Genomic DNA, 22,821 nt, shown 5'->3' with positions numbered 1-22,821 from the left:
GTGGTGTGAATATCTTTGGTGAATATGGACACTCCTCCACCTTTAGTGTTTTGATCCTGGTTTGGTGGCTGAAAAGTGTAGCAAGAGTTGTAGCCTGGTATTGCAGGGGTGCTGAACCAGGTCTCAGTTACTGCACAGATATCCATGTTCTCCATTTTTAGGAGTGCCTCGAGAGAGTGCATTTTGAGGCTTAGACTTCTAACATTGAGTAGCATTACCCTCAGATTTTGCATGCTTGTACCCGTTATGGTGGTGGTTTTGTCCTTTGCCTAAAAAAGGCACTCTAGTAGTACCATGCGCCAACAGCAACCAGGCTTAAACTTTTGTATAGGTGCAGAAATTCAGGTCACCAGAGGCAGAGAATCCCTGCAGTAAGTACTGCAACATAGGAATAGGACATCAACAGAACCATCAAGGTTTAATTATTCAAGAAGTGTTCTATCCAGAAGTCCAGTTAAGATAAAATCGAGCAGATGTCTTCATCTATTGAGGGAAGCAGAGAGCGAGGATAAAATGGTAAAGGTTTTGACCGCAATGGTCAAAATTACAGGTACATCTACTGAGCAGAGATCCTACCTACTAGGATCTGGGGGTGTGGTATACGGGAGAAAATCGCAGACATCTTCCTGTACTGGAATCACACGATTGTTCCTGTGATGCATACTCTAGATCTCAGAGCAAACCAAACTTTGCCATCCCAGAGTGTGTTTCAACCTCTATTTCCATTCCTGAGTATGTTCCAAATACTCTAAAGGTTGAACATTCCGTACACACGGCTCCAGTTGCTAAACCCAATTCCCAGCTTTATGTCAAGATATGGTTGAATTTCCAGGCCCAGTGTGAAATACACTGCAAAATGGACATAACTCTATATGTACCTAATGTTGTATAACTGCAAGACAATGAACTACTTGTATTATCAGCATACCTAACAGATTCATAATGTTGCATAATCTATTTCTCAAAGCAGAAGGACGTAGATCACGGTTTGCTTTAAGAAGCATATCAAAGACTGCATGTGTCATACACATACCGGGCACATGCTATACCCAGTGCCATTTTGAGAGTGCAGCTAGAGTGAGCATGTATGATTGTAGTAGTTTGTATACAAGTTACTTAAGTTAAAAGTCAGTAAACTTCTATTGTGATGTGGTTGTATATAATAAAGCTGCTTGAACAGAACCCACAAAGACTTCTATGGTGTCCAAAGTAGAAGTGTGACACTAATGTCTATATGGACACCGCACATCCTCTGGAGTACAGAATCCCCTTCTTACCTTGCCTCAAGAAAAAGATTCGATGGTTGTTGCATCAAGTGAAAGTACAGTTTTGTACCTACCATAAATGTAGATGCTCAAGTGTAAACACTGCTGCAGTCATTACACTTGGATTATACTGCCATCAGGTGGTCCCGCAGTCAGCCAGAGTTCCAAAGTCTTGGTCCGGCGTCAGTTGCTGTTGCCTCCTCCCTGACGTCAGTGCGACAGGGGTATACAAGATGCAGCCGATGCAATTTTCTTGAGTTTTTCTTGCACCAGATGTCAGGTGCCCCCAAATAAGTAGGCAATACAAATTGCTAGTTAAAAAATACAAAAGAAAAGCAAAAAGTACAGTTTTGTACCAACCATAAATGTAGATGTCCGATAGGTATGCAACTGCAATCCTTGCATATGTGTTGACCTGCCTCAGGCAGCCCTTCGGTCGGCCGGATTCCAAAGTCTGGGTCCAGCATCGGCTGATGTCGCCTCCTCCCCGACGTCAGAGCGGCTGGGGTATAAAAGCATCAGCCGGCACCATCTTCTTCAGTGTTTCTTGCCCCAGATGCCAGGTGCCCTCCAAGGAAGGCTAAATTTAGACACTGGATAAAAAATTCCAGACATGCACAACAGTAATAAACAGATACACCATAACAGATTTCCCCAGCTAATTTGAAAAATGGAAGTGGACCCAAAAAGGAGAATTTTCAGAGGGGTAGGAGGGAGGGAAAACCTGACTGCAGTTGCATATCTATCTGACATCTACATTTATGGTAGGTACAAAACTGTACGTTGTCCTTCAAGAATGCAACTGCAGTCATTACATATAGGTTGAATACCATAGCCAAGCTGGGGGTGGTAGGATCCAAGATAAAGATGGTGTAGCTAAAATGCCCTGCAGGACTGCTGAAGCAAAGCCTGCTCGGGATCTGGAGTATAAAGGCAGGTTGTAGTGCTTGGAAAATGTATGCACGGAGCTCCATGTAGCAGCTTCTAGAATGTCCTTTGTAGCCACCCCTCTTAGAAAGGCTGTGGACGTGGCTATAACTCTGGTGGAGTGTGGCCTGATATTGGCTAGCACACCTTTTCCATGGAAAGAGTAACAGAATCTGATGCAGTGTCCAATCCATTTTGAAATGGTTTGCTTGGAAATTGCCTTTCCTTGTACTCCAGCAGCGTAAGCTACAAATAGTTGGTCAGATTTTCTGTTGGCTTTTGTTCTGTCCAAGTAGTAGCGCATTTGTCTGTGTATGTCCAAAGTGTGCAACAGCTTTTCTCCTTTATTTTGAGGATTGGGAAGGAAGGTAGGCAAGTGAATTGTTTGATTTAGAGACACCCTGGATATCACTTTTGGCATGAAGGATTGGTTCTTAAAGAAACTCTGTCCTGATGGAAAATGAGAAATGGAGGTACTGCCATGAGGGCCTGTATCTCCGAGACTCTTCTTGCTGAGGTAATTGCCAAGAGGAAAACTGTTTTCCAGGAGAGAAATTGCAATTCTGAAGATGCTGCTGGCTCAAAAGGAGGAAGAGTTAATTTTTCCAACACGAAGTTGAGGTCCCATGCAGGTACTGGTGGTTTTCTGGGAGGTTTGATATTCTTTATCCTTCTTAGAAACTGTCTTAGCAAAGGATGTGAAAACACAGGTGGATCACTGTTGTATTTTGCTGAAATTGCTGAATCGCCTATTTTTATAGAAGAATATGAAAGGCCATTATGTAACATTTCTGCCAAGTAATCTAGTATCTGTGGGATGCTCATTACTGATGCATCCTGACCCTTGCTGGCATTCCAGATGTTGAATTTCTTCCATTTGGCTGAGTGAGTTTTTCTGGTGGAAGGTCTGCGTGCTTCCAGTAAGATCTCTTGAACTTTCTTGGAGAGAGATATGGGGAGAAGTCATGGAACCCTCCAAGCTGTCAGCTGCAATGTTTGCAGGTTGGGATGAACCGTCCTGCAATTGTGCTGAGTCAGAAGCAGAGGCCATTGAGGCAGAGGCCACGGCTTGGTGAGAGTTAAGCTCCTTAGTAATGGATACCAGTGCTGTCTTGGCCAGTCTGGAGCCATCAAAATGCCTTTCGGTTGTTCTGCTTTGATCTTCAGTAACACCTTGGTCAATGGTAGAGGTGGGAATGCATAGATTGTTAGAGTCTCCCAGCTGAAGGAGACAGCATCCATTCTCCAGGCTTCAGGATGGTGTGTCCTCCAGCAGAACTTCTTCAGATGATGATTGAGGTGTGAGGCAGAGATCTATGTCCGGCCTCCCCCATGCATGAGTTATTTGTGAAAAAATGTCTGGAAGCAACATCCATTCGTGCAGGTCCAAGATGTTTCTGCTTAGACTGTCCGCCAGAACATTGTCCTTGCATGGAACAAACTGGGATTGCAACTGTATGTTCAGCTTCAGGGACTTTTCCCAAAGAGTCATTGTTAGCCTGCAGAGGGGGTACGAATGAGTGCCTCCCTGTTTATGTACCACATAACAGTGGTGTTGTCTGCATTAGCAGTTGACCTTGTTGAAGAAATTTTCCTAAGGCCTCCATAGCATGGATCACTGCCAACATCTTTTTGATTGATGTGTAGATGCCCTTCCCGGGGTGCCCATTGCCCTTGAATGCATCTTCCCTCCATGTGCGCCCCCCATCCATGATCTGAGGCATCTGTTGTAATGGTTTGGCTTGTTTGAGGTTTGTTGAAAGACATGCCTTTGTTTAGCTGGCTTGCTTGTGCCCACCACAAAAATTCCTTTTGTAGACATAGAATGAGTGGAATAATTGCTTCTAAGCTGTGGCTGTGTTGAGACCATAAACTTTTTAGGTACCATTGTAGTTCTCATGTGTAATCTTGCCAGTGGAATCAGAAGAATGCAAGATGCCATGAAACCCAGGGCCTGCAGGATTTTCCTTGCAGTCATCTGGGTGTGCTTTGCTAGACTTTTGAAGTAATCTGGTAATTGTTCTTGTTTTTCTTCTGTGAGGAAAGCCATTTGTGAGTTTGTGTCCAGTTTGGCTCCTAGAAAAATTTGTTGGGATGGCAGTAGTCTTGATTTTTGAATGTTGACTGTGTATCCCAAAGCCTGTAGTAAGCGAATGACATAGTTAAAGTTTTTTATCAAGGCTTGCTGTCCGCTTGTATAAGGCAGTCGTCCAGGTAAGGGTATATTTGTATCCCCTGGAGTCTGCAGTGTGCAATTACTGATGCCAGGCATTTTGTGAATACTCTGGGCGCAGTAGATAAGCCAAAAGGCAATGCTGAGAATTGATAATGCTCTGACCCTGCAAGAAACCTGAGGCATCTTCTGCAACTGTGTCTAATTGGGACATGCAGGTATGCCTCCTTGAGGTTCAGAATAACCAGCCAAGACCCCTTGCCCAGCATGGGAAGAAGTTGCTGTACGTCAGCATTTTGAATTTTGGCACAATGAGGACAGTGTTTAGAGTGGACAAGTCCAGTATAGGTCTCCATTGCTTTTCTTTTCTTGGAACAAGGAACAGTCTTGAGTAGAATATCCCTGGCCTTGTTCCTGAGGAGGAACCTTTTCTATTGCTTTGATGTTTAGCAACTTTGAAACTTGTATGAGTGCCTCTGCCCTTTGATTTTGTGGCAGGTTTGGCATGCCTTGTCTTGTTGGTAAGGTATGGAAGTGGAACCTGTAAACTGTCTATTATGTCCAAATTCCATTTATCCTTTGTTAAAACGTGCCAATTTTTTGAAAATAAGGATAATTTTCCACCTAAAGGTGCTTCTCTGAGCCTTGGTCGGCTGTGTCAAAGTCAAGTCATTGTGATTGTCCCTGTGGAGCAGTAGAAGCCCCTGCGCCACTTCTCTGATTAGTCAGTTGCCATTGGCGGCCCCTGTAGGAGCCTCGGTATTGCCCTCTACCTCGAGCACGCCTGTTTTTTCCCCTTTGGAACTTGTCAGTGTCTGGAAAGGACCAATTCTTCGAAGGCCAATTCCTGCTGAACCTGGAGGAAATCTTTGACTGTCTGTACTGATTTAGCCTTTTCCTCAATTGATTTCAACACATCCTGAGCATTAGCACCAAATAGCTTGTGTTTTTCCAGAGGTGCATCTAGAAGCTTTACTTTAACATGATCTGGCAATGCCTGTTCTTTCAACCAAGCATGTCTATGTATGACGGCCCCTGTCATAGCTGCCCTACATGAAGCTTCCAATGCATCATAACCACACTGAAGAAAATGATTGCTAACCTGCTGAGTATTATGAACCAAATCCTGCAAGGCCTTTCTATCTATCTAAAGGCTCAGGAGAGGCTAACTTTTTCTGCAAATCATCCAGCAAGAAATCCTGATACTGAAACATATGAAAGAGACAGTTAAGAGCCCTCATGGCAAGGGTGGTTGAGGTATAAACTTTTTTTGCCCCACCGCTCCAGGGACCTAGATTCCCTGTCTGCGGGCAAAGGATTTTTGGCCGTGGAGGTGGCCACTCCTTTGGGCTCCTGGGAAATAGTTTCTAGATCAACAGAATGGGCCTTAGAGATGCTTATGAGTTTCAGGAACCCTGGAATATCTGTCTGGCTTGACAGGAGCAGGAGGGAGAGGATCAGGAGAAGTACTGGAGTCTGAGTACACATCATCCAATACATCTAACACTGGGGGTATAGCTAAAGGCCTGTGCTGGGGTAACTTAAGTACGAAGCCTTTTCCTGGAGTCTGAGAAATCCTGGCCCTGCCACTGAAACTGCTCTCTCATGGAGTGGAGAATTTCCCCGAAAGAAATATCCTCAGGAGGAGAGGCAGAGGGAATAGATTCATCAGCATCAGAATCCTCGTAGGCCTGGAAGGATTCTTCCTAGGAATCTGAATGGCCCGAGTCACCAGAGGCTTCATCTGAGGAAAAGGCATCTGTCTGCTCAACCCTAGGCCTTTTGTCTGCAGGCGGCAGAGAACCTCTGTCTGGATGAGCCTGAGAGCCTCTGATTAAAGAAATTAGATCTGCAGCTAAAGTCATGATCTGTTTATCTGAAGTGGGACCCTGGGAAAAAGATTTAGGAGGGTGAGACTTAGCCTGGCTGGCAGCCTTAGCACATGTGTAGGCCTTGTTGGACAGACACCGGAGGCCTAGCTGCCCCACGTGCAGGAGTAACTTTGTCCACCAGTATGGTGTCGGGCAAATCTTGGGCTTCGGTTTCAGGAGGAAAAACAACCGGCACCGAGGAAGCCTGGGGAACCGAAGTGTGCGGTAAAGCGGTGTTGTCGGTCTGGAGCGGTTGAATTGCCACCTCCGCAGAGACAGATGCACTCGCGGTAGGTTTTGGCGTGGTGTCAGTGGAAGTCGCGGGCCGAGAATGTTGGTCCCCGTCCTTCCGTTTTTTGGAAATGTGTTGTCCGTTGTTCCGACTGCATGATATAGGAGTAATTTTCCCCAAAAAAACCTTCAGCAAATTCTGCCCGGCGCCTGAGTGTGCGCTTATTGAAGCAAGCACAGGCAGAGACGTCGTGGTCTGGGCCAAGGCAGGGAAGGCAATATGAATGGAAGTCCTTATGAGGTATTTGTTTACCACAAGACAGTTATTAACTTTTGCAGTTTTATCGGACATCGGCTGAGGCAAGAAAAGGTTCCCCAATGGGGTACTTAGCTTTTTGATGACTTCGGTAACTGAAAACACAGGAGCTGATCGACCGGCACTTGCGAACTGCTCCTGCTTCGGGCACCGCATGGCAAGAAAGACTGAAGATGGCATCGGCTGATGCTTTTATACCCCAGCCGCTCTGACGTCTGGGAGGAGGCGACATCAGCCGACGCCGGACCCAGACTTTGGAATTCGGCCGACCGAAGGGCTGCCTGAGGCAGGACAACCCATATGTAAGGACTGCAGTTGCATTCTTGAAGGACATCCATTTTTAGTTACCAGCAAATACTCCCCATAGGTAATAAAGGGTAGATGCCCTAGGTAAACATCAGAAAGTAAGAGGGGAAGAAGGGAGGGTAAACCTGGACTGCAGCTGTGTTTACACACTAACATCTACATTTATGGTAGGTACAAAAAGTAAAGTTTTGTACCTACCATAAATGTAGATGTCCGATAGGAATGCATCTGCAGTCCTTACAAATGGGTTGTCCTGTCGTCAGGCAGCCCTTCGGTCGGCCGGATTCCAAAGTCTGGGTCTGGCTTCGGCTGGTGTCGCACTTCACCCGACGTCATAGCTGCAGTTGTTCGGGTATAAAGGCATCAGCCGATGCCATTTTCCTCTGTTTCTTGCCCCAGATGCCAGATGCCCTCTAGTAAGGCTGAATTTGGATAAATGCAAATGATTCCAAAGACAGCAAACAAAAAATAAGCATGTATGTACATATATACAAACAAATACACCATAATAGATTCCCCCAGCTAGCTACAAGATGGGCAAATACCCTAGGAGTACCACAGAGGGGAAGGAGGGAGGGTAATCCTGACTGCAGATGCATTCCTATCGGACATCTACATTTATGGTAGGTACAAAACTGTACTATGTCCTTCAAGGATGCATCTGCAGTCCTTACAAATGGGTAGAATACCATAGCCAAACTGGGGGAGGAGGAAAGATAGAATTATGGTGTAGTTAAGATCCCTTGCAAAACAGCAGTGGCAAAACCTGCTCGGGATCTAGAGTATAAAGGTAAATTATAATGCTTGGCAAATGTATGCACGGAGCTCCAAGTAGCAGCCTCTAAAATGTCTTTGGTAGCCACTCCTCGTAAAAAAGCTGTGGTAGTGGCTGTAGCTCTTGTAGAGTGAGGCCTGATGTTTTCTGGAGTTTTCTTTCCATGGAAGGAGTAACAAAATCTAATGCAATTTCCTATCCACTTAGATATTGTCTGTTTTGAAATTGCTTTCCCTTCCTGTTGCATATGCTACCAGTAGTTGGTCAGTTTTTCTATTGCTCTTGGTCCTGTCCAGGTAGTAGCGTAATTGCCTGTGTACATCCAAGGTATGCAACAGTCTTTCTCCCCTGTTCTGTGGATTGGGGAAGAATGTAGGTAGGTGGATAGCCTGATTTAAAGATACTCTGGAGACCACCTTAGGCATAAAAGTAGGATTTGTTCTCATAGACACTATCTTGATGGAAGATCAGAAAGGGCTGTACTGCCATTAATGCTTGTAGCTCAGAAACCCTTCTTGCTGAAGTGATTGCCAGCAGGAAAGCAGTTGTCCATTATAAGTATTGCAATTCTGCTGTTGCTGCTGGTTCGAAAGGAGGAAGTGTCAATTTTTCTAGCACAAAATTCAAGTCCCATGCAGGTAATGGTGGCTTCCTAGGAGGCTTTACATTTTTAATTCCTCTCAGAAACTGCCTGAGCAGAGGATGTGAGAAGACTGGAGGATCCAAGTCGTATTCTGCTGAAATAGCTGATGTATGAATCTTAATGGAGTAGGACAGGCCTTTGTGGAATAGCTCTGCCAAGTATTCCAGGATGTTGGCTATGTTTACCAGTGACACATCTTCCCCTTTAGCAGTACTCCAAATGAGATATCTTTTCCATTTTGCTGAATAGGTTTTCCTTGTTGAAGGTCTGCGAGCTTCCAAGATAATGTCCTTAACCCTTTGGGATAAATTTGGGTTAATTCGTCTTATGCAATGTTCCAGGCAGTCAGCTGCAGAGTTTTCAGGTTTGGATGCAGGGTGTTGTAGTTGTTCTGAGTTAACAGCAAGGGAACTAGGGGTAAGGGCCACATCTGTTCCCGAGACATGCTCCTCAGTAATGGGTACCAATGTTGCCTTGGCCAATCTGGAGCCATCAGAATGATCCTTGGACGGTCCTCTTTGATCTTCAATAGCACCTTGTGCATCAAAGGAAGTGGTGGGAATGCATATGCTGTCAGGTTTTTCCAGCTGAAGGATAGGGAGTCCACCTTCCATGCCAGTGGATGGTACGTCCTGGTGCAGAATTTCTTTAATTGGTGATTGTGTGGGGATGCAAATAAGTCTATTTCTGGGAGACCCCATTTTCTTGTTATGGCTTTGAAGATGTCCGGATGCAGCATCCATTCGTGGGCATCCGTGGTAGTCCTGCTTAGTATGTCTGCTAGAGTGTTTTCTTTTCCTGGTACAAAAATTGCTTGTAAGTGAATGTTGTAACTCAGGGCCACATTCCAGAGGTCCAGGGCCATTCGGCATAGAGGGTACGAATGTGTGCCTCCCTGCTTGTTGATGTACCACATAACTGTGGTGTTGTCTGTCCTTATCAATTGGCCTCGAAGAAATGGTTTGAAAGCCTGAATTGCCAGTTTTACTGCCAGCATTTCCTTTAGGTTTATGTGCAGGTGCTCGAGTCCATAAACCTTGTATGCATTTGTCCATCATGTGGGCCCCCCAACCGAGGTCTGAGGCATCCGTTGTGATGGTTTGGCTTGGTTGAGTGCTGTGGAAGGGCAATCCTTTGTTTGATTGACAGGCCTGCGCCCACCAGTGGAATTCTTGCTTCAGGCATGGAATTATTGGAATGCGAGTTTCCAGGCTGTGCTTGTGCTGAGACCATAAATTCTTTAGGTACCACTGTAGCTTTCTCATGTGCAGTCCGGCATGTGGGACCAATATTATGCAGGATGCCATGAAGCCCAACGCCTGTAGGACTTTTCTTGCTGCTAGATGGTTCTGCTTTGTTAATGCCAAGTAGAGAGGGAGCTGCTCCTGTTTTTCTACTGTTAGGAATGCCATTTGTTTGGATGTGTCCAGCTCCGCACCCAAGAAGGTTATCTTTTGGGATGGTATCAGCCTTGACTTTTTTATATTGACTGTATATCCCAGGGCTTGTAGAAGGTAAATGACTCTTTTCAAGTCTTCTGTTAGTTTGTTTTTGTTGTCCGCTTGTATCAGGCAATCGTCCAGGTAAGGGTAGATTTGGATTCCCTGAAGCCTGCAATGAGAGATTACTGATGCCAGGCATTTCGTGAACACTCTGGGCGCAGTAGATAAGCCAAAGGGCAATGCTGAGAATTGATAATGCTCTGATCCTGCAAGAAATCTGAGGTATCTTCTGCAATTTGGTCGTATGGGGACGTGCAGGTATGCCTCCTTGAGATCTAGAGTTACCAGCCAAGACTCCTTGCCCAGCATGGGAAGAAGCTGCTGTAGGGTCAGCATTTTGAATTTTGGAACAATGAGGAATGTGTTTAAAGCAGACAGATCTAGAATAGGTCTCCATTTGTTTTCTTTCCTTGGTACTAGGAAGTGTCTGGAGTAAAAGCCCTTTCCTTGCTCCATATATGGTACCTTTTCCACAGCTCTTATTTTTAATAATTGATTTACTTGTTTTAGAGCTTCTGCCTTTTGATTTGGAGGTAGGTTTGGCGTTCCTCTCTTTCCTGGTGGAAATGAAACCTGTAACCTTGGTCTATAGTTTGCAAAATCCACTTGTCTCTTGTGATGTAATGCCAGTTCTTTGAAAATAAAGCTAGCTTTCTGCCTAAGGGTGCTTCTAGTTGTTCCCTGGTAGGCGGTGCCAGAGCCAAGTCACTGTGATTGTCCTGTTGTAGTGGTGGTGGCTGCGTCTGTGCCTTGCTGGTTGTTGCCCTGCCACTGGCGTCCCCTGTAGGCACCCCTGGATTGGTTCCTGCCTCTTGAACGCCTATTCCTGCCTCTGTGCTTTTGAGGAGTCTGGAAAGGACCAATTCTTGGAGGGCCAATTCCTGCTAAACCTTGGAGGTTGGACCTGTAAGAAATCTCTCACTGTTTGGACAGATTTTGCCTTCTCTTCCATCTTCTTCAGCACCTGTTGTGCAGGAGAGCCAAACAAATTGATCTTGTCCATGGGAGCATCTAATAGTTTTGATTTGACATGGTCCGGTAAGGCCTGCTCTTTTAACCATGCATGCCTTCTGATAACTGTGCCAGTCATGGCTGATCTAAAGGAAGCCTCCAGTGCATCATAGCCACATTTTAAAGAATGGTTACTAACTTGCTGAATGTTATGTACCATTTCCTGAACATATTTCTTATCTAAAGGTTCATCAGAGGACAGTTTTTTAGTTAACTTCTTGATATTGTATCATATGAAATTGACAGTTCAAGGCCCTAGCTGACAGAGTAGCAGAAGTGTAAACTTTTTTACCCCACCTCTCTAAGGACCTGGATTCCCTTTCAGAGGGGAGGGGATTTTTGGCAGAGGTAGTTGCTACAGCCTTAGGTCCCAGGGAGATAGTCTCTGGATCTGCAAAAGGAGCCTTGTATAAATGGTGGTGTGTGTCCGGGACCCTGTAGAACCTATCGGGCTTAGCAGGGGCCGGAGGTAATGAGTCAGGAGCAGTGCAGGCATCATTAAATGCATCATCTACAACAGAAAGAACTGGAGGTATAGCTAAAGGCCTATGTTGTGGTAAATGCAAAAAGGTTCTAAGCCTTTTTCTGGAGTCTGAAAAATCTTGCCCCTGCCACTGAAATTGTTCCCTCATAGCATGCAAGGTTTCTCCAAAGGAAAATTCCTCAGGCGGAGAGGCAGAAGGGATGGACTCTTCAGCATCAGAGTCTTCATAAGGGGAATAAGGAGCCTCTGGAGGGTCTGTATTATCTGAATCAGAGGAATCATCTGTCGAAACTGGCTCAGGAGGCTCTGCTCTAGGCCTCTTCTCTGGAGGAGGGTGAGAGGCCCTGTCTGGGTGAGGTTGGGATCCCCGGATTCCGGATTAAAGAAATGAGGTCCTCTGCTAGAGAAAGCATTTGGGAACTGGAGCTGGGCCTGTGAGAGGGGGTCTTAACAGGTACAGATTTTGTAGCTTTAGCTGCTTTAGCCCTGGCAAAAGCCTTAATGGACATGGCTGCAGGAGGCCTAGCAGCTCCACGTGCAGGGGTTGAAATATCCAAGGGAATAGTGTCAAATAATTACTGAGAAACCACAACTGCAGGTTGGATTTCAGAAGCCGATTCCACCAGGCTGGAAGAGGCCTCGGTAGAAGGCACGTTTTCGGCTGAAGGAAGAACTGCTTGCTCGGTTTCAGCCGAAACAGACACTCGCGGTTGGCTTAACCGCGGTTTCGGCCGAAACCGCGGACCACGAGTGTCGTCCTTTTCCTTGCGTTTTTTGGAAATTTGTGAAGTCGGAGGATCCGACAGCAAATTCCGACCGACGTCTAAGCGTCCGCCGGTTAAATGAAGCACAGGCTAGACAAGCTGCTACGTCGTGGTCTGGGCCTAAACAAGGTAAGCAGTAAGAGTGGAAATCTTTATGAGGTATTTGTTTCCCACAAGTTAAACAGTTATTCACTTTTTCTGACATCGGCTGAGGCAAGAAAGAGTCCCCAATGGGGTACTTAGCTTTTTAGAAGTCTTCGGTAGTAGTAAAAGTATTCGGTAGTAATCTCTGGATCTGACCGACCGGCACTTGCGAACAGCTTCTGCTTCGGGCACCATGCGGCAAGAAAGACTGAGGAAAATGGCGTCGGCTGATGCCTTTATACCCGAACTGCAGCTATGACGTCGGGTGAAGTGCGACACCAGCCGAAGCCAGACCCAGACTTTGGAATCCGGCTGACCGAAGGGCTGCCTGACAGGACAACCCATTTGTAAAGACTGCAGATGCATCCTTGAAGGACATCTGTACCATGTTCTTCATGTTACACTGCTGCAGTCATTACACTTGGGTGGAATCCCAAAGCTGAGGTAGGAAGGCTGGATCTATAAAGCATTAGGGGTGGCTATAAGGCCCTGCAGTACAGCAGTGGCGAAGCCAGCTCTGGATTTGGAGTATAAAGGCAAATGGTAATGTTTGGTGAAGGTATGCACAGAACTCCATGTTGCTGCTTCCAAAATATCCTTGGTAGGTACTCCTCTGAGGTAGGCAGTTGAAGTGGCTGTTGCCCTGGTGGAGTGGGATCTAATGCTGCTAGGTACAGGTTTCTCATGGTGGGTATAGCAAACTTAGTGTCCTATCCATTTTGAAATGGTCTGCTTTGAAATGGCTTTTCCCTGTGCTCCTGCAGTGTATGCTACCAATAATTGCTCAGATTTTCTGAAAGCTTTGGTTTTGTCCAAGTAGAAGTGTAACTGTCTGTGAATGTCCAAAGAATGTAGTAGTCTCTCCCCTTTGTTCTGTGGTTTTGGATAAAAAGTTAAGTGAATAGTTTGGTTTAGAGCCACACTTGATACCACCTTTGGCATAAACATAGGGTTGGTTCTTAAAGACACCCTGTCCTGGTGGAAGATGAGGAAAGGTTCCACTGCCATTAGTGCCTGTAATTCTGAAACTCTTCGTGCTGATGTTATTGCCAGTAGCAGAGCAGTTTTCCAAGAGATGTTTTTTAATTCTGCTGTGTTAGCTGGCTCAAAAGGAGGTAAAGTTAATTTTTCCAAAACAAAGTTGAGGTCCCAAGTTGGTGTAGGTGCTCTATGGGGCGGTCTTATGTTTTTAGCCCCGCTGAGGTATTGTTTGAGCAAAGGATTAGAAAAGATTGGTGGATCCCTGTTATGAGCAGAGATAGCAGAAGCGTGGATCTTAATGGATGAAAAAGAGAGGCCCTTGTCCAGCATCTCAGTCAAGTATTGCAGTATCGGAGGAATGTTTGGGACAAGAGGGTCAAGGCTGTCTGCTTGGTTCCAGGCACAGAATCTCTTCCATGTCAGAATATGCTTTCCTGGTGCTAGGCTTTCTGGCCTCCAGAATGACATCCATACCAGCTTTGGAGAGAGGCATTGCTTGCTTGACTAAGGAATTTTCTATGCAGCTAGATTTAAGGTCTTTAGCTGGCTGTGAAGTATCGGATTGTTGTGCTGTGTCAGCAACTGTGGGATTTGTGGTAAAATCCAGGGTGGTTCTTGTGTCAAGTTCTTTAAGACTGGGTACCAGAGCTGGTGTGGCCACTCTGGTGCAATCAGGATCATTTTTGGGTCTTCCTGCCTGGCTTTTATGAGTACCTTTGGAAGGAGATAAATGAGGGAAAGCGTATACTTGTAGTTTTTTCCAACTGAATGAGAGGGCATCCACTTTCCATGTTTGGGGGTGGTAGTTCCTTGAGCAGAATTTCTGTAATTGGCAGTTTGGGGTAGCAAACAGATGCCCGGGCTCCACCATTTTTGTGTGTTATTCTGAATATTTGTGGGTTCAGTTCCCATTCGTGTGGGTCCATAATGTTTCTGCTTAGGTAGTCTGCCAGTGTGTTTCTCCCCTGGCAGGAATTGTGCTTGCAGACGAACTTGGTAGTTTAGAGCTGTGTTCCACAAGGTCATGGCTTGTCTGCAGAGGGGGTAGGAGCGTGTGCCCCCTTGCTTGTTTATGTACCACATAACTGTGGTGCTGTCTGTCTTTAGTAGTAATTGTCCTGGATGCAGTAGGTCCTTGAAAGCTACAATAGCATTTTGTACAGCTAGCATCTCTTTTTGATTGATGTGGAGAGGTCTTTGCTCTGTGGGCCACTCGACCTGGATACATATTCCTGCCATGTGTGCTCCCCAGTCGTAATCCGATGCATCTGTTGTCAGTGTCTGCCTGGCTGTGGGTTGAGTGAAAGGCTGTCCCTTGTTGAGGTGACAAGCTTGTGCCCACCATCGAAACTCCTGTTGTAGGCAAGGAATTAGTGGTATAACTGTTTCCAAACTTTGACAGTGTTGAGACCATACGCTCTTTAGGTACTATTGTAGTTTCTTCATTTGCAGTCTGGCATATGGAATTAGTAGCATGCAAGATGTCATGTAGCCCAAGGCCTGCAGAAATTTTCTTGCAGGGAGTTGGGTCTTTGTTGCCACTAATTGAAAATATTGTCAGTTGTCCTTGCTTTTCTGGCATGAGATAAGCCATCTGGGCCATTGTGTTCATGCTGGCACCCAGGAATATTATCTGTTGTGAGGGCACTAGTTTTGATTTCTTTTCGTTTACTGTGTACCCTAGGCAACTTAACTTTATGTACGCCAAATGCTTAAGTAGAATTGTCCTTGCTCTCTGCTTGAATCAGGCAGTTGTTCAGGTTTGGATAAATTAGAATTCTTTACCTGCAAAATGCAATTACTGGTGCTGGGCAGTTTGTGAAAACCCTGGGTGCAGTAAATAAACCAAAGGGCAGTGCAGGGAATTGATAGTGCATTGAACCTGCTAGAAATCTGAGGTATCTCCTGCAGTTTTGTCTGATAGGGACATGTAGGTATGCCTCTGAAGTCCAAAGTCACGAGCCAAGCTTTCTTGCCCAGCATGGGAAGAAGCTGCTGTAGTGTCAACATCTTGAATTTCAGAACATCCAGGTAAGTGTTTAGTGTAGAAAGGTCCAGAATGGGTCTCCAGGCCTTGTCCTTTCTGGGAACCAGAAAGAGTCTTGAGTAAAATTCTTGTCCTTGATCCTGTGGTGGTACCTTCTGAATAGCTCTCATGTCCAGGAGCGCTGTAATTTGTTTTTGAGCCTCTGCCCATTGATTTGGTGGCAGATTTGGCATTCCTTTAAGCCTTGGCAGGGTGTGAAAATGGAACCTGTAATCTTGAGATACAATGTTGAGAACCCATTTGTCTTTGGTGATGCAATGCCAGTTGTGATAGAAAAGTGCCAGTTTTCCTCCTAAGGGGGCTGCCAAGAGAGCTGTTTGGCAGCTGTAGTGGAAAGTCATTGAGGCTGTTTTTATAAGGTTGAGGCCTGTCTTCCCCCTTCTTTCAGGCCTGGTGTGCTCCAGTGTAGAGGCCTGTAAGGGCCTTGTCTGACCTCTACCTCTTGGGATGTCTGTAGCTGCACCTTTGAGGTCTGTGACTGGAAAGGACCAATTCTTTGGCCAATTTTTGCTAAAACGAGGAGGCTGAACCTGTAAGAAATCTTTCACCATTTGCATAGATTTTGCCTTATCCTCCACCTTAATACCTACTCTGCCTTAACTCCAAACAGCACATCCTGCTGCAAAAGGTGCATCCAATAATTTGACCCTAACATGATCTGGTAATGCATGTTCTTTTAACCAAGCATGCCTTCTAATGAGAGCCTGTAACTGCTGCTCTACAGGAGGCCTCTAAGGAATCAAACCCACATTGCAAAGTATGCTTTCCCACTTGTTCAGCTGCATGCAATAAAACCTGCATTTCTTTTAAGTTAGGAGGATCTGAATCTGGAAACATCTTTTGTTTCAACTGAGACATCAAAAATTGCTGATATTTTAGCATGTGAAACTGGCAATTCAAGGCTCTCATTGCCAAAGTTGCAGACGTATATAACTACTTTCCCCATCTGTCTAATGCTCTGGAATCTCCGTCAGAGGGAACTGGGTTTTTTGCTGATGAGGCCTTAATCCCTTTGGGTCCCTGAGAAATAGTTTCATGGTCAGCAACAGAGCTTTTATACAGAAATTTGTGAGAGTCAGGGACTATCAGGTTTAACTGGGGCTGGGGGTAAGGAGTCAGGGTTCACACTGGATTCAGTGTACACATCCACAATGTCTAGAACTGGCGGGATAGCAAGGGGTCTGTGTTGAGGCAAAAAGGAAGTCGGAGTCTTTTCTTGGAGTCTGAGTAATCCTGGCCTTCCCAATGGACATGATCTCTCATGGTATGTAAGGTCTCCCCAAAGGAGTAATCCTCAGGCGGAGAGGCTGATGGAATTAGTTCCCCAGCATCAGAATCCTCATAAGGGGGTAAAGAATATCCTAGGTCCGAAGAGTCAGAAAATGGACACCTGGTCAGAAGACTGTCTGCATCCTGTCTGGGCCTTTTATCAGGAGGGGGATGGGACCCCCCCTGATCAGGCTGATTAGGTCCTTGGCCATTTTTAGCATTTGTTTCTTAGGCATGGAAGCCTGTCCTGGAGAGAGTTGTGCCCGTTTCTTTGCTTTTAAGGGGGGGGCTTAGACTTAACAGAGGGTTTAATGGTTAACTGGGTAGGTGTAAAAACACCCTCTAACTGTTGATTGCTCAGCTACTTCGGTTTCCTCTGTAGGTTTAGGATCGGTAAGCTGAAGGCCTAGTGCGTCTGAAGGCCCAGTCAGCTCCAACGTGCGAGTCTGAGGCGGTCTGTGGTTCTATGGAAGCGGTCAGGGGCTGGGTAGGCGCCTTGCTGAAAACCTGCGACCAGTCTAGAAGAGGCCTCGTCGTCCATTTTGTGCCTTTGATGCCTGTTCTTGTCCTTGTGCTTTTTATGCATTGTGGTAGTCGGAATTTCCGACGGCATGGTGTAATTGAATTTTCTACCAAAATAATGGGCAAAATCAAACCGTTTAATAGTGCGCTTGTTAAACCTAGCGCAAAACCAACAACCAGTGACGTCATGGTCAGGGCCTAAGCATGGAATACAACAGGAGTGGAAATCCTTAGGAGGTATTTGCTTCCCACAAGAAATACATTTATTAACTTTTATTGACATCAGTCTGAGGCAAGAAAAAGTTTCCCCAACGGGGTACTTGGCTCTTTTAGAGGACTTCGGTTCTGGATTCGGAATGAAAATCTCAGGAGTCTGCCGACTGGCACTTGCCGCGCTGTGCCCAAAGCAGAAGCAATTCGCAAGACAGACTGAAGAATATGGCGTTGGCTGCATCTTATATACCCCTGTCGCACTGACATCAGGGAGGAGGCGACAGCAACCGATGCCGGACCAAGACTTTAGAACTCTGGCCGACTGTGGGACCGCCTGACGGCAGGATAACCCAAGAGTAATGACTGTAGCAGTGTAACACGAACATCAAAAAAAGGTTAAATCAACATCTAAAGTTACATTGGCTCTGTCAATGCTCCAGTCCTGACTAATCCTCTCTGACAAGTATAGATACATCCCTAGACGCATCCCCTCGATCTCACTTCTCTTTCTCTCCTCTTAACTGAAATGGTTAGTCTAGATGGAGAATCGGTATGCTAGAAGCAGTATTAATATTTTTGTATCCCTGATATTGTTTATGATCAACTTATTTTACTTGACTACATCTCCTTTGTTGCATTTTCTAGTATAGGAAACTAATTTGTTTTGTTTGCTCTTTAGTTCTATGTATTGTTTGTTCTTTATTTCAATGTACTATCTCAATGCATTATATTCGTTCACTGTGGAGCTTTTCTCCCCGGGCCTCCGCTGAAAATGGACATGTATCCAGTCGGACTTTCCCGGTCAACAAATGTAAAATAAATAAATAAAAATCTGCAACCCAGGTTTACCACCCCTACAGGCTCCCTTGCCAGAACAGATGTACAAAGATGCCTTGGACCTGGGGTGGGGAGCAGCCATGGGTTCCCTAACAGTCAACGGCACGTGGCCTGACTCCATCAAACAGGAGCATATCAATATGAGAGAGATTACAGAAATTCTTTTGGCCCTAAATGCCTTCCAGCCCACGCTGAATCAAGGCCCTCTAGAATTGTTCACAGACAACACTACATTTCTGTGGTATGTGAACAAGCAGGGAAAACAAAATGCTAGTTGCTATGCAGACTAGCTCTCCAAGTGTGGAAGCTTGGCACAAAACTGAGTAAAGCTATAGGCAGTGTACATCCCTTCAGAACAGAATACTCAAGCCAGGTCCATGTCACAGTCCCATGAACGGATGCTTCATAGGATGAGTTCTTGGACATGGTCCACAAATGGGGTAAACCTCAGATCTGTTTGCCTCCCCTATGAAGAGACCACTTCCACACTTTTGCACCAGGCAGCCACAGTCCTCTGGCGAGGGCAACAGATGCCTTCACATTTTCTTGTAAGGGGAAGTTGTATTTCCCCCCTTGCCCCTAGTAAAGAAAGTCCTACTGAAAAATTCAGCAAGACAAACCAAAAATCTTGTTAACTCCCTTTTGACCAAGACAGCACTGGTTCCCCATCTTGCAGTTTGCCATGGGCTACAACGACAAATTACCAGAGTAGACCTCACACAGGGCAAGAGCTCTCTAATCCATCCCCACTTAATCTCTGAACCCCACCCTGTGGGTAATAGAATTCTGGTCCCTTACAGATACCTCTACAATGAGGGCATGCTCGCAGTTCTGCAAGAGTCCAGGAAACCTAATACTAGATCTTACATTTCTTAAAGTTGTCTACAAAGACAGTTGAACCCTTCCCAGGCAGATGTCCCTTTGGCACTGCCACACCTGTGTGAACTCTTGCAAACAGGGTTGGTGTACTCCTCCGTTAAATCCCACCTTGCTGGGATTTCAATTTGTCTATGGGTCCTCCTTTGGCTTCCAGATTCCTGAAAAGTTACTCCTAAAGGGAGTACTGTATCTCAAGCCCCCCAGGAAAACCAACCCCCTGGTACCTGAATTAAGTTTCAGAGAAATTTATGGTGGCCCCCTTGGAACCAGCTTCTAAGGCTTCTCTGAAGCACTGCACTTAGAAAACTGTACTCCTGGTGACCTTGACATCAGCTAGAAGAGTATCTTACTTACAGGTTCTAGTGGCCATTCCCCCTTTCTTAATCTTTCACAGAAGCAGGGTAACCCTTAAGACTAACCATTTCTTCATATGAACGTGGTCAACTAGCTATCCTTAAACCAAGCTATTCACCTTTCTACCTTTTTTGCCCATCCTCAGAATGACAGTCTTGCATTCCCTTGATTTACACAGCTTGGCTTTACCTAGACAAGACCAAATCTATCAAAATCTGACCAATTGTGTCTTTCATCTTAGGGCCCTGGAGAGAAGCGAGAAGACAGACAAATTTAGCCTGGATTTTCAGAGCAATTTCTTGTTATGCACACCATGGGAAAAGCCTTGGGGTCCAAATTTAAAACACTCCACTAGGGCCAAGGCTTAGTATGGAGCTTTAGGGGATTGGACACTGCCACCATTTTAGAGGCAGCTACAAGGACATCTTTCCACACCTTTACCAAACATTACAAAATTGGACCAAATTTCCAAATCCAGGGATGGATTTGCCAGGGCAATCCTTAATGGATTTAGACAACTTTTCCAAGCCACAACCCTCTTCTTCCAAGTGAGCTTTGGCACTCACGAGTTTGGAATACTGTGACAAGAGAATAGGACAGATCAGTTGTGTAAAATCTTACCATAACCATGGATGTCCATCCCTTCCATGTTGAGGTATAATGTCAGTCCCTCCTTCCCCTCCTTTTTCCCTTAAACAGTCCCTTCTTGGATGGCACTGGGACTTGCAGCTTTTCTGGGACTAGCTTACGACTAAGGCCTTCAGTTCTGAAGTCTGGTGCATGCAGGCGTCAATTTTATGGCCCACCTCGCCTTAGAGGATATCTCACACCTTCCAGTGACTAGAATCTTTTGTATACTGGACAGACCTTTGGATAGCAAGAGAGGACTACCAGAGTTTGAAATACTGCAACATGAGAATAGGACATCTTATCTAACAGAGCAGAAAAAGTAGGAAAAAAGTAGCTTTCCTCAACTGAGTCCTTAGCTTTACGATGCACACGAGTCTGACTGGCCAAGGCAGTTTATAATGTGGATGCCTCAGGTTTAGGCATAAAGCTGTAAAGACTGCCAACACTTGTAGCCAGATGTCCTGACAAATGCAGAGTGTCAGCTGAAGAGTAGGAAATTAAAATCTCTGGTAGTTTGGACCAGCCAAAGGGCTACCACAGCAAAACAACTATCTTGTTACTACTGCAACAGTGAAGCATGAACATCCACAGGCTATAACATACCACATCCTAAAGGCTATAAAAGTTACTCACCACTTAGTGACCTGTACCAAGAAATATTACTGTACTTTCATCCCCACTAGACAAAGTAAAGAACTCACCTGCCATGGGACAAAAGCCAAACTTTTGGTCAACATCATAGTTGGGTGTTGTTCCACACCATTTCATACCATCCCTCCGCCCTTCTGAGGTACAATCTGTATAATTCCGATGGTTGTACAAAAACGGGAAATGGCACAAGGCTCCATTTGAATTTCCACCACGGGTCTGCACCAAAGCTGACAGAGGGAAAATGCCATGAAAATTAGCCAGTGTGCATTAGCATAACATACAACACAAATTAGAATTTAGTTTGCAACAATGTAAAATTATGCAGTCTCAAAACTAAATTGGAGGTTATTGGGGCATTTGACAACACTCATGAATACTTATAATACAATATCTCAACGTGTTGAAATACAATGAATAGACTCATGAAATGCAGAAACCAAAGGCATGGGTGTAAAGAACAGGTTGTGCTTTTTTGATGGGGGATTAAAGGAATTAATCAAAGAAAAATGCTTAAAATAAGTGCTTAACAAGCAGTAATGTACATGTGCTAAATTTTAAGTAATGCTGGTTACCAGCTACCAAGAGAGAAAAAACATGCCCAAAATGAGTGTGACCCACTGTAGAAGGAAATAGACTCCTGATGCCTTGAAACAATGTTCCATTTAGGAGCTCTTCAGATGTAAACATTTTTCTTAAACTGCCTGCAACAGACAACCACAGTAACGGAAAACTAAAAGCTTACAGATATATTGCAAAAATGTGAAAATACTGAAAACTTAAGTGGACTTGCTTGCAATAGTGAACACATCTTGGATATAACCATAAGTAATCACTTTTCCATAGCATTCTAAAACAATTTCATTCAAGTGCTTCAGTTTCCTCTCGCTTCCCAAAGACATGTAGGTGAAATGGTATTCCAATCTATTCACAGGTTGTGTACATGCACACAGAAAAAATGCAAGAGACTGGCATCCTACCAATCCATTTCTCTACCACAAGCTCCAAAGTTCCCTTGCAACACTGAACTGCAGACGAATTGGAACAAAAAGGCAAGTGTAGCAGACTTTTCTAAACTGGCGATATTTAAAAAAAATTGGGACTGCCCACAGGTTGTGCTGGAAGTGGATAGGCACAACTGATAGGCTTACGTAGTCAGACTGCTGTCACTTGGTCAACCCTCAGCAGGGCTACGTCTCTTTCATTGGAAAGGTGTTCACTTAGCTTAATAGCATTACAAGAGGATTATACATTCAGCACTATAATGGAGCAGTTACTACTCAGGCAAGTCTTGCTGTACTTCTCATCCTTCAATCACCCAATAGCATTGGCGTTTTGTATCTGGTCTTCACCAGAAATTTTATATTAGTAGTAAAGGTAGTTAACCATCAAATATGGTATGCAGTTACCCAACACTTCTCGTTGCATATTATCCTGTTAAGTTTTTCCATGAGGTTTAGCTGAAATGAGGAAAGAATAGTAATGTTACCATAAACAAAGATGTCCTCTTCCATGTTGCAGTATTCTTGGTGTGGGATTTCCCACCTCAGGTGACACGAACATCTGCTCCTATACAAAAGCTTCAGCTTGGCTATTAATAGTTGTATAGGATGTCACACGTAGGGGCTCAAACCAGGGACCTTAAAATGTGATGTGTGCATGCACAGACCTCAGATCTAAAAGCCCAGCAGGAAGGTCCTAGTAGAGTAGCAACTGATGTCAGCAATAGTATTAGAGAGCCATTTGGTGGTTAAATTGATCAGGTAGGGTTGCCACCAGAAGACCCTAGACAGGTCAATATGGAGTGACAAAGATAAAGGGGTTAGGTGGGTGGAAAGGAATACTACAACATGAGAGAGTTAGACATACATGGTTATGGTAATATTTTACACAACTATTCTACGTCCTTCTGTTCCTATGTTGCAGTAATCCAAGTACCACAGCTTAAAAGGGAGGCGGTAGAAGCAGATTCCATTAAACCCTGTAGAATTGCTCTGGCAAAACCTGCAAGTGCTCTGGAGATATTGTC

At 45.0% G+C, this 22,821-nt stretch overlaps 1 protein-coding gene across 1 annotated transcript in view; it reads right to left on the bottom strand.

Moving 5' to 3' along the window:
- FN1 (fibronectin 1) overlaps nt 1-22,821 on the bottom strand; it is a gene marked incomplete in the record, with an annotated part of 4,425,379 nt that overhangs the window by 3,707,057 nt on the left and 695,501 nt on the right. Inside the window, 1 exon segment of the mRNA XM_044060668.1 lies at nt 20,846-21,022. Within this exon segment, the coding sequence (XP_043916603.1) occupies nt 20,846-21,022 (177 nt within the window).

The sequence above is a fragment of the Protopterus annectens genome, chromosome 2.part0, assembly GCF_019279795.1.
Source record: "Protopterus annectens isolate FY-2018-M chromosome 2.part0, PAN1.0, whole genome shotgun sequence".
Lineage (NCBI taxonomy): Eukaryota > Metazoa > Chordata > Ceratodontiformes > Protopteridae > Protopterus > Protopterus annectens.
The sequence above is the reverse complement of the archived record's forward strand: the minus strand, read 5'-3'. Positions and strand labels throughout refer to the sequence as shown.